The 11,072-nt window shown below is 52.6% G+C and overlaps 4 protein-coding genes; 1 reads left to right on the top strand and 3 right to left on the bottom strand.

Annotated features, from left to right (window-relative positions):
• Positions 1-428: 428 nt before the first annotated feature.
• Positions 429-1,929, bottom strand: RCC_00656 (related to beta (1-3) glucanosyltransferase; the record flags this gene model as incomplete). XM_023765812.1 has 2 exons in its annotated part: positions 429-1,859; positions 1,921-1,929. 2 exons carry the CDS (start codon positions 1,927-1,929, stop codon positions 429-431), a joined length of 1,440 nt encoding a protein of 479 aa, XP_023621580.1.
• Positions 1,930-2,815: 886 nt separating this feature from the next.
• On the bottom strand, positions 2,816-4,954 carry RCC_00655 (related to apyrase (NDPase/NTPase); the record flags this gene model as incomplete). Its single annotated transcript, XM_023765811.1, has 1 exon — positions 2,816-4,954. The coding sequence occupies one exon, from the start codon at positions 4,952-4,954 to the stop codon at positions 2,816-2,818; it is 2,139 nt and encodes a 712-aa protein (XP_023621579.1).
• Positions 4,955-5,621: 667 nt separating this feature from the next.
• Positions 5,622-6,503, bottom strand: RCC_00654 (related to P.aeruginosa anthranilate synthase component II; the record flags this gene model as incomplete). XM_023765810.1 has 3 exons in its annotated part: positions 5,622-5,912; positions 5,966-6,192; positions 6,281-6,503. The coding sequence occupies 3 exons, from the start codon at positions 6,501-6,503 to the stop codon at positions 5,622-5,624; spliced, it is 741 nt and encodes a 246-aa protein (XP_023621578.1).
• Positions 6,504-7,206: 703 nt separating this feature from the next.
• RCC_00653 (uncharacterized protein) lies at positions 7,207-10,935 on the top strand (the record flags this gene model as incomplete). Its single annotated transcript, XM_023765809.1, has 1 exon — positions 7,207-10,935. The coding sequence occupies one exon, from the start codon at positions 7,207-7,209 to the stop codon at positions 10,933-10,935; it is 3,729 nt and encodes a 1,242-aa protein (XP_023621577.1).
• Positions 10,936-11,072: the final 137 nt, after the last annotated feature.

The raw sequence follows: 11,072 nt of genomic DNA, 5'->3' as shown, positions 1-11,072 counted from the left end.
CCTTGCCAGTGTGAAAATGATTGGATAGAAGAGGATCGCTCACACATTAATGTTACTTGAAAATGTGTCTGAAGCAGCTTCAACGTCTAGATTGGGAGGGTCGGAAAAGTGTCTACTCGCGTGCGAGTTCGTATGGCCGGCAGGACCTGTACCACTTGACCTAGTCAAGCGATTGCTTCGAGATAGGAGATTTTGGTCTTGCGAAGTCATATGCTCATTCTCCACGAAAGGACAAGGCCTGATTGATAGAAGAGGCGATCCGACTGGAAGTTTCTCATACAAACGGCTCAAACTCCCGATCAAGTACGCTATTCAACAACAAGAGCAACAACAACGCTCATCGCTAAAAGGCCGCATCCAACTCGCATCGCAACAAACATCGCTCTAGTCTGTCGTTGGAATAAACAGAAGACATCATTCAATCTCTCTCACAAGATTAGAGCACCCACACCAAACACAGCGGCAGCAACTGCGCCAGCCCCGTTGTATACACCGGCAGTAGCCTGTGCAGCGGCACCCTTCTTCGTAGAAGTAGTCGGAGAAGGCGATCCGCCCGTCGAAAAGCCTCTGCCTCCACCGGGCTCGTTAGCCCCGGCGGCGGGCTTGATGATGAGCTCTTGGATTTGAGCACCGTTGGTCGCGTAGACTGGAAGTTCGACACTGGTCTGAGTGACAGCGACGATGCTTCCTGTTGGGGCATTTTTAACACCGTTCGAGATGAGTGCAGCGGCACCCTGAGGAGCTGCAGGAATGTCGAAGGAGTTGTTGAAGCCATCGTTGCTGATGAGACTGGAATTACAACGCGGTGGTTGGAGATTGGTGGCAGTCTCGTTCTTGGCGGTAATGAGGCTAATGTCCAGCTTGTTGAATTGGCCTTGCAGTCTGTCGAAGTCACCGAGGAGGCTAGCGGAGCCGTTGTCGTTGGCTTGCAGGAGACCGTAGTTGGATGACTCCTGCGTCCACTCGTAGACGAGCCCACCGGACAAGACAGTCATTTGTGGGCCGTAGAGGACCGGGACTTCCTGGAAGAGGCGAGGTGTGGGGTCGTTGCAACCATATTCGCTGAAGAAGACGGGAATGGTGGTGTTGCTGAACCATGATACCAACTTGTCATAGCCTGCGATCTGGAAGCTGGAGGCATCACCGCACCAGGAGTACGAATTCAGACCAAACATGTCCGAACGTGACATGTCCTCGTCGTCGCCGTCGGCATTGTTGCACTGAAGGTATGCCCATGTATCCTCGAGCACCTCCTGGACTTGGGCAGCACTGTAGCCGACGGGAATCTTCCTCGACGCCTGAGCGGCGATGTACTGCTTGAGATCGCGAGTGACGGCTCGAATGTAGGGTGGATTTGGACCGGCAGTGGGAATGTCGTTGATGATTTCGTTGCCCGAGAAGAAGCCCWAAGTGTTCGGGTAGTCCTTGAACGCTTCCACCACCGAGAAGATGTGCTCGAGATAAGGCAAGTTGTAGCTGTTCTTCGGCTGACTACGATCAATTGACTGGCCTGCCAATGGCGAGTTGACATCGAGGAGCATGTAAATGCCCACCGAGTTGAAGATGGAGGCGCATTCGTCGTGATTGAGGGTCGGGTCGACATTGTAAGAACGAATGGTGTTGACTCCCAGCTCTTGCATGAGCGCCGCATCCCTCAAGCATACCGTCGCATTGCTCAACGGATCTTGGGAGTTGGCCTCGCCGTACGCGCCTTGTCCGCCGGGCTGATAGTCAACGCCCACAATCATGAAGCGATCCCCGCTCTTGGAATCCGCGAATTGCTGCTGCGAGACGACAATCGGTTCGACGGCCACGGCCACGCTCGCCAAGAGAAGACATGCCGAAGCAAGCCTCGTGAGCTGAATTATCCCGTCAGTTGGGGCCAGATTATTACAGTACCTTAGAGGAGTTGGCACTCACAAACGCCATGATGCTCGGCGCCAATTGCGACAAGCTTCGAGTGTTCCTGGCAAAAGYTTCCACTTCTCCACCTGTTCGTCCAGGATCTTGAGTCGAGCTTGTAAAAGAAATGTAAAAACGAATGACACGGCTGGGTTCAGCCGGAGATGGTGAAGGCGAAGTGTGAATGTCTGGTGGGAGAAGTGCAGTGACCGTCACCGATAAGCAGTGGTGTCCACAGCCTCTTCCGCGGACTATCACACCAAGGAAAAAAAATATGATGATGCTCGTTTGAAAGCTCAAACCGTTGCACAAAACGGCGCCCTCACAGCCGACCGATTGTTCGGCACTGTTTCACAACGTCCGTGGACTTGTGCATTGCTCAAACGAGCGACTCCTTGCTGTCGCCCTCGCCCAACCTCGTCTTCCCTCAACACCCATTTTCAATCGGAACAGTATTTGCCACACGTCGTATACCAAGCAACCTAGACAAGCCGCAGAAGCTCAAAATACCTGTATTTACGCGCCATGCATGCAGCTTTCCCTGCAGCAACACCCGAAAGTCTAAGCGGCCCTCGAGACCATCGCCGACTCTGGGAGCAACAGGGTGGAACTGCTGAGTACAGTCTTTATACCGCATATGAAAAGCGGCTGGTTCTCATGGAAARCGGTCTTCGTTCAATATTGTATTTCGATGTCCGCCCGGGACACCAAAGGCGTTAAACATTAAGCTCCTATGAGCAGACCATCTCGGCCCAACACCTCCATGTCCTGGAGACTGTAGTAAGGTATCTACAAGCAAAGTCTCCTGTTCACGTACGTAGCTCTTGCCACTCGTGAAACAAGAATGTATCCCAGAAAATGCACCACCAACACCATCGCTTAAAGAAAACTCATCACTGGGGGAAAAAGAGGATCACTCCACGCTCTCCTTGAAGGGGGTCAGCGGACTTCTCCTCGTGGGACTCGCCCTCCGACTCCTGCTCGAAGTGGGCGCCAATGTTTCCTTGCTCTCGCTCCTAGAAAGCAGCCCTCCGCGCTCAAAAGGCGTGATACCAAGACCATGGGATGTCCCGGGCGGCGTGTTCGTGTCGAAATAGCCCTTGATTTTGGGCGAGCTTCGCTGGAAATCAGGCGATAGTCCTCTAGTGCCCGGCGTCATGATTCCGCTCGTTCTTCCATTTCGTGCAGCGTCCAAACTGCTACCGTTGCCGTGTCCGATGCTAGAATCGGAGTAGCGCTCCTCGTCGGACATTGCCGCGAGTTCAAAGTCGTCGGGATCCGCCTCTTCAAGCACACGATCGTAAGTGGGGGAGGAGTTGCCGAAGAACTTGCCGCCTACGTTGTGTCCCGGTTTCCTGCGCTTCTTCTGGCCAGTGAGGGACAGGACTTTATGCCAGAGGGAAAGCCGGCGTTCGCGCCCGCAGAGAAGATAGACGGCTAGCGCGAGGATGRGCAGGAATATTGCAATGCCAGGAGCTTGCCGCGAATAGCTGCTCGCCAGCAGTCTATCGTGCCAGTCGTTGCCTTCCCCAGCCATGGTGGTGCTGTTCACCAGTCGACCTCCTGGGAATTGAAAATCGGAAGGCAGTCTACTGCCCTCGATGTTGCTCCCAAAGCCAACTGCCATGGCGCCAGCAGCAGCAGGCATCTGAGAGGATGCATACAACACCATCTTTCCAAGTGTCCAGCTGACCTCCTTCCCGTCAATCTCGTCCACCGCCTGGAATGGGTCCAAGAAGCCGCGGTCCTTCGCACCAGCTACCACGGCGTCTGTCTTGTTCCCGGAACCCTTGTCGGCCTCTATACCCACTCTGGGAACACCAATGCCTTCGTGGAGCATGTTGATTAGCCAGCTCGCCTTGAAGCACACCTCTTCCACGGTCTTCTCGTCCACCTTGTGTCCCCACTTTTGCTTCGCCACGTCTTTTCCAATTCCTTTCCAATCTCTTGAGCAGAATTCCGTTACCTGCTGTTGATATGTCTGGAAATCGTACGCTTTATCTTTGTGCGCCATGGCAAAGATCTCGTGCGTAGTATGCCAATACTCTGATACTCCCACAAAATGATTCACGCCAAAGTCAATGGCGGGGGTATGCACACCGTTCAACAGACACGGTTGGTCGGTACATGCCTTCTCTTTCTCCAACAGTGGGTACGTGCTTTTGAGACATTGCGTGAAGTCTCCAGTACCAATGAGATGAGGCTCCTTTCCTTTGAGCTCCTTCGACCCAGTCTTGATTTCCTCGCCGGTCTTCTTGACTGTAATTCCAACAGGTAGACACGGGTCTGGAAGTTCTTTCGAGTTCGGTGACGCATCCAGTAAATGTTCCACGTATCGTCTTCTCGCCTCGTTCGCACCAAATCCAAGCCACGTTGTCACAAATACGCGATAGTCCAACGCTTCGCCATTGACCTTTCTTAGTCTCAGGAGTTTCAGATCATCGGCATGCTTTTCCGCCTCGGTCGCATTAGGCGCAAATGCAATCTGTGCGGATGCACCGCCCATGTCTAGAAATCCATAGGTGTGATGTCCATCTCCATGATTGTGCATTTGAGGCTCATCGAATCCACCGAGGAGGTAATTTGCGGCAATCCAACCATACAAGCCCTCGGTCTCGCCGGGAATTACTTGCACGTGGAGATTGCAGTCTGGAAGTTGGAATTTCGTGTTTTGCTGAAAGTAAGAGCACACGTGTTGTAGTACAGCCGCACGCTGGTCATCGGGCAACAGTCGCATGCCCGCAGTAGCTAAGAGAAAGACGGGCGTGTTTTCCACCTCTTTCTTTGGAACAATGTCCAGCGCAAAATCGACCAGGTCCTTCAGGTGATCGGGTCCCACAGACTCGGGTGTAGAGCCGAATGTTGAAATGCCAGGATGCACTTTCTTGATCCATTTCTTCTTCGTCTTGATATCAGGGAGACTCTGTAAATCCTCCCTGTCGCCTTTCCTCCGTGCAGCATTGGCCTTGAGCCAGCTGTACACATAGACCCGGGTGCCGGAACTTCCAGCGTCGAAAACCAATCCGTACTGGTGATCCTTGTGCTTGCCCATTGTGACGTTGTTGGGCTCCTTATCGCGTCCCGTATCGCATCCAGATTAAATCAAATTGGGTGTTTGTCGGCGCATGCTCGATTATTGCGTTGTCGTCGCAGTGAATGAAGGTCAAGTGGATAAGCAAAACGAGTGGGGCACTCGTCTAGAGTGTTGGGATGGAAGAAAGAAAGGGAGGGCAGAAAACGCGCGTCGACTCAAGATCCCTGGACGCATTCAAACTCTCGGGCCAGACCTTTCCAGATTGGCTTTTGAGCTCCCGTTGACGGCACAACGGTCATCGCGATTGGCTAGTCCTTTATCAAATGGATCGCAGCAACGGTACCTTTTGCGAAGCAGCCAACCGTACAAATGTCGATACCTCGGCCGATTCCCGACTTGCTTGAAGCATCTCTGCAGGCACTGGAACGACTCTTGGATTAACACCCCAGTGAGATCATCATTGACCTTGAAACCCTTGCCCGCCTTCGATGTTGCAAACGGCTGCATTGTGGAGGGTGGAGTTTCACATTTGCCGAATGATGTAGAGTGGAGTGAAGCACGAGCAGTGTGCCTTTGTGGAGCCGATAGCTGAACACACAGAGCAGACCCACGGGAACAGTTCCATGTCTCATTCAGAATGGATTGGAAATTGATCTCCTGCTATTCTATTCCTCTTCACATCCGATCATTCCTCCAACACGAATCGCACAAAAGCTGCCCCCMCAGCAACCCCATCATGATGCTTGCGTACCCTCTCCATACCATCCTGGTACATTGCATCATCAAAGATGCCCTTTTCATGCCTGTTCTCCAGCAGCTCMGACACAATGTCACCGGTAAACTCCGGATGCCCCTGAACAGTAATCAGCCTGTTCTTTGCATACATTCCTTGAACGTCGCATCGAGGCGAGTGTCCCAGATGCTCGATCCCTTCTGGATACTCATACACGATGTCGCGGTGCATCTGATGAATGGCCTGGACTCCTCATTAGCAGAGCTCCCAGACACTTCTGTTCGCAAAGGACTCACCAGCTCCTCGATCCCGAACAACTCTTTCCCCTTTGCCGTTAGCTGAACAGGCGTGACGCTGACTTCCCACCCTCTGTCACTTCTGTCCACCTTGACATCCAAGGCYCTGCCAATGATCTGATGTCCAAAGCATACCCCAATCAATCGTACGCGATCTTGTGCCAGAACGGTTTTGGTAAAGGCGACGAGTTTCAGAATCCATGGGTCGTTGTCGAATGAGTTATGCCCTGTTCGAACAACATCCCTTAGCGATCATCCACCAATGCTCGTGTTTCATCTCGTTCGCGAACGAAGAGCTGCCCGAGGGAGACCTACGACTTCCAGTTAAGAGAATCGCATCAACGTTCTCCAACTTGGGGTAATGTTCCGTATTGACCACATCAAACTTTGTAATATCCAATTCTGGCTTCTCTGACAGCTTCTGAGCTCCATTCTCCAGCAGCTCTTTGAAGAGATTCCCATATCCGCCGTACTTTTCCTTTGTTCGACCAATCGGCTCGTCGCATTCGAGCACCGCGATACGTAGTGGTGGTCGCATCTCAATTCCAGGATCTCCAAGATGTAGGATATGTTCTTCAGGCGGAAAGTTTGATCAGTCGCAGAATGACGAAGTGGGGAACTTTTGCCTTTGCAGTAAGGTAAGACCTTCTGCACGCGGGCGACAACGGCTATGATAGCGCGATAAAGGGAGATTTTCGGGGTGCTTCCACGTCGGCCACGGCCTTGCGCGGCCCATCACTCTTCATCAGGTCGACCATGGGAGAGATGACCGGTCATGTATTTGATGATTGCATTATAGTCGTTGTTAAATGGAAGTCCCGCGGCACTACATAGGTACGGTCATCTTTGCACGGCTTTGCAAGGAAGCGAATTGTGAACGCTCGTCGCTTGATGTCCTCAAAACTATCGGCATCTGTCTCACTTGATGTCGCCACTCACCCAGAGGCACGATGGCCAGGCGATGCAGGAAGTCAATCGACAAATTGGATGCAGCTGCGGTATAGCAATCAATCCATGTCGCCAATGATGAACGTCGTCAAGCGCTGCATGAATATTCCCGGGCAATTTTCGCAAAGTCGCGTGCTCGTCTGTCAAATATTGATCTGCGATTAGACTTTTATTTAGCKTGGACATCTTGACGTCCGCGATCTCATGCATTGTGCATAATTATCTACACATCAACCCCCGATCCCCATACAGTCTTGATGCATTGCTTTTGAAATTGCCACCATGGCACTGCAATGTTCAGCAAATCTCGACGACCTGTGCCATCGAGAGCAGCGCTCCGGATCCTTTACCAACTCGCATACATCTCATCTGGAACCGCAGTGGGCGTGGCGGCACTTTGCGCCGAGGAACGCAGGAGACGCACTCACTATGTGCAGAAGATAGCGGACAATGCGAAGAGGCTGAGGCAGAGTCCACGACATGTGCATAATGTTGCGGCGGCGAAGGCGACGCAGCATGCAGTGCATCAGGAGCCGGGCTTGGAGGGAAATCTTCGCAAGGAGCAGATCTGTGGAGATGATTTGGGACGAGAGCCTGTTGAAATGGAGAGTAAAGGGGCTAGAAAGGGTCTGGTTCGCTTTCTTCAGAGTGCTGGGAAAAATGGATCCGATGAGGCAGACCACAACATGCGTGTCCCCCAACCTCCCGCGAGATACGGGGTACATCGGCCTTTCGTCGTTCAACAACACACTTCTGGACGGCATGGGCAAGACAGCTCGGCACCCGTTCCTCAAGATATAGACCGCCTCGAGAGACCAATCGGTACTTCTGCGCCAGCAATCCGACTCCGCCGGCCCCGGCCAACGCTTCGCTCGGAAAACTGGAAGAGAGCTGCGGAGCTTTTGGAGCGAGACGAGCACAGCCCTCGCGAAAGTGATGGTATCGCAGCTGCTATTGGGCAAAGTACCGAGCTGTTCTTCAAAAACTTTGATATGTCCAATATACCTTGGACTTCGACCGAACTAGTGGCCAAATCACGCGTTGCAAGTCGCTTGCTGGAACAGAGCTTGCGCCATGGCTGCTTGGCAGAAGTTCGCCAGTTGGTCTCGTGGAAGCTGGCAAACGAAAGGTTGGACGAGCTTGATGTGACAGCTCTTCATGAAAATTGCTCAAATCCCGATTTTCAATTCGAGATGTTCGAGCTCTTTGCGAAGGTGTTTCAAAGCAAAGCCTTTGCCAAGCTACCAGATGAGTTCAAGCTGACCAAAGCCATGTCTGTCGCTGCGGATGCGACGTTTTGGGATATTGGCCTGAAAGCGTCAAACTGTGCTAAACCTCTACTCCGTGTTACGCTGAGGTCGTCGCAGCCCGACACCGTTGAACACGCCGTACGTGGACTCTGTGACGAATATCTTGCCACCAACCAAGTCCGCAAAGCCTACAGTATTGTCAATGCGGTGAGACTGGCCAAAAGCGCGCGTTTTAATCCAGAAGAATTCTTCCGGTGGAAGCAGGACTATGAAAGGATCGTAGCTCACGCTAAAGAACAAGGTCTGCTCTGGCTCTGTGAGAAATATGCCACACTGTTGATCCGAGCTGGCCGAGATCCCGATTGGATACCCCTAGTCGAGTGGATTCTGTCAGAGTGTCGTCGTAGCAAGTCATTCGCTTCGGTGAGAAGCCTGACATGGTTTCTGCTTGCTTCCAACGATTGGCGAAGTCTTGGTGACTCAGCCAAGGTGAATTTCGCCATCGCTCTCTCGGCAATTGGCAAGCAACTTCCGGATGCCTCAAAACTAGACGACGTATACAACAGCATTCCCAAGGCGCTCCGGGGGCCAGTATCTGAGGCATGGTGCGCAGATCGCTTGCAAGCGGTGTGGAAGACACAACGCAGTCTCGCGGCTGTGTGGGCTGAATACGAGCGCGCCAAACCATTTCAGTCTGAACGCTTCGGCACTGCAGAGCTCACGCTCATCCAAATATGCAACGATGCAAAGCAACCTGACGAAGCGCTGAGACTACTTTCCGCCACGCTCAAGCCTGAGGAGCATAGTAACGCTTCCCTTTGTATCGCTGCAGTGTCAATGGCACAGAAGTCCGCATGGACGCAGCTACGCGGTCTCTTAGACATGATCGCGGCGTCTAAGAATTTCGTCAACGACAGGTCAACAAGTCGCAATCTCAACGCCACAATCGACCTATACTCTCGCCACCATACCGCTGCAGAAACCTGGAAGTTTGTTACCGATATGATTGGAGCTATTGGATTCACGCCGAACCAAAGTACCAGTAACATTATGCTCCAGTGTTTTGTGAGCAAGGAGACTTTGGACTTGATACCTAAATGGGTCCGATATTTGAAGATAATTGGGAATGATTTTAAAATGACCTCCAGGAGCGCTACAAAGTTGCTTGACTGCTTCTACTTCAACCGAAGGCCGTCGCACGTGCTTGTGATGTTGTACTGTAGGACCTTGTCGAAGGAATGGCCATCGCTTCGAACCGAAGGGCTCAAAGAGCTGGTCACGAAAGCCATCGGGTACGACTTGAGGAAGCTTCCGGCTCAAGACAGACCGGCGCTTCGAGAGCGAGCTGCGCAAAATTTGGCAAGGCTGGCGGATCGAGGTCGTGCGGTTCGAGACCCTTATCGACCGACATCTCTGACGGACACTAACCATCCACGATCTGGTTCAAGTAGTACCGCTGCACAAGAAGATGCAGATGTCGACCAGCTCAGTTTCGAGCCTCCGGGACGCGAATCACAGGACGCGGAGGTTTTGCATAGAGGGCGGTCAGAGCTACCTAGCACTGGCAACGGTGTCTATGAAGCCAGTCCGATCAATGATGAGATTTCACACGCCTCAATAGTCTCTCACGGTGAGACTTGCCCCGGAGATGACGATGAGGATTTGCGACTTCAGTCCGCGAACGATCCTGCATCTCAGATTGAGCACCCAGGCCCTTCCACGGAGGAGCCCGATGACATTCACGGGGATAGACACCAGCGGCGTGTTGTGAGTGACATGGTCCTTGCACTCTCCCTGCGCCAGTACAGCAAAGTGATGGACCTATATCAAGTTTCCCTGTCGCCGACTGGCTTGCCAGCATCACCGCTGTCCCTCGAGCTGGCCACCGAGGCTAGCATCAGACTTCAGAACGGGGATATACGAGAAGCCACATCCATGATGGAGGCCGCGAAGGAAGCAGGCATGGAAGTACGCCGTGCCATGGGACCACTACTCGTGCATCGAATATTCAGCCTCAACTCCGACGACAAGAAGGATGCCAATGCACTTTTTAGCATGGTCATCGACTACTATCGCAGCAACGAGGAGAATGGGTTTGCCGTGCAACATCACCTTGGAGTCACTGCAGCGGACACACTGATCCACCATCGCCGGCCAGAGTATGGAATTCACATCCTGAACGCGGTCTATCGATCAGCATGGGTCGTTCATCGTCCTTTGGATATTATTGCCATGACGGTCTATCTCAAAGGCTTCGCAGCGCTCAAGTCCAAGCAAGGGATTATCTGGGTCGTACGAAACGTTCTGTCCAAGAATATGCTCATCGATCGCCGTTTTAACCGTGCACTGAAGCTCATGCTGCAAGATTTTGGGATCGCTTCGTCTGTGAGGAGGCCGTACACGCCGCATCGCCAAGCAGGGTTCCCGGCGAAGCTGAGAGCTTTGCGACAGCTCTGCATTCAACGAAGGCATCAACAGATGTTTCAGACGAAGGTTTTTGGGAATCGTTTGGTAAGAAAAATTTTGTATTGCGTTGAGATGGAGAGCAGACCCACAATTGATCTCGAGGATCGCGTCAAGCACGAGGAGGCGTTATTCGGGGGCCCGGCTGGACTACTGGAGGGCTCCGATCGGGACACGGCTGACGCAAGCGATCCCGAATTGCGCAAGGAAGGCCATGAGCGCACTGCGATGAAAGTCCGCCGAGGCAGAGACCAGACGGATGCAAGGAGGAATATGAGGCAGAAGCGCAATCGTAAATGGCAGAGATAGTACCAGGCGTTTTTCAAGACGGATTTGGTCACGAAGGACAGGACGCCGTCAACGTTTCAGTTTTATGCGACATGAAAGGGAAGGTGTGTTGGCATGTTCATCGGCGTACATTTGTATATTAGATATCAACTTGCATA

This window comes from Ramularia collo-cygni, assembly GCF_900074925.1.
Source record: "Ramularia collo-cygni strain URUG2 genome assembly, contig: RCC_scaffold01, whole genome shotgun sequence".
In the NCBI taxonomy this organism is placed as follows: domain Eukaryota; kingdom Fungi; phylum Ascomycota; class Dothideomycetes; order Mycosphaerellales; family Mycosphaerellaceae; genus Ramularia; species Ramularia collo-cygni.
Note: the sequence above shows the minus strand (reverse complement) of the source record. Positions and strands in the feature narration are given on the sequence as shown.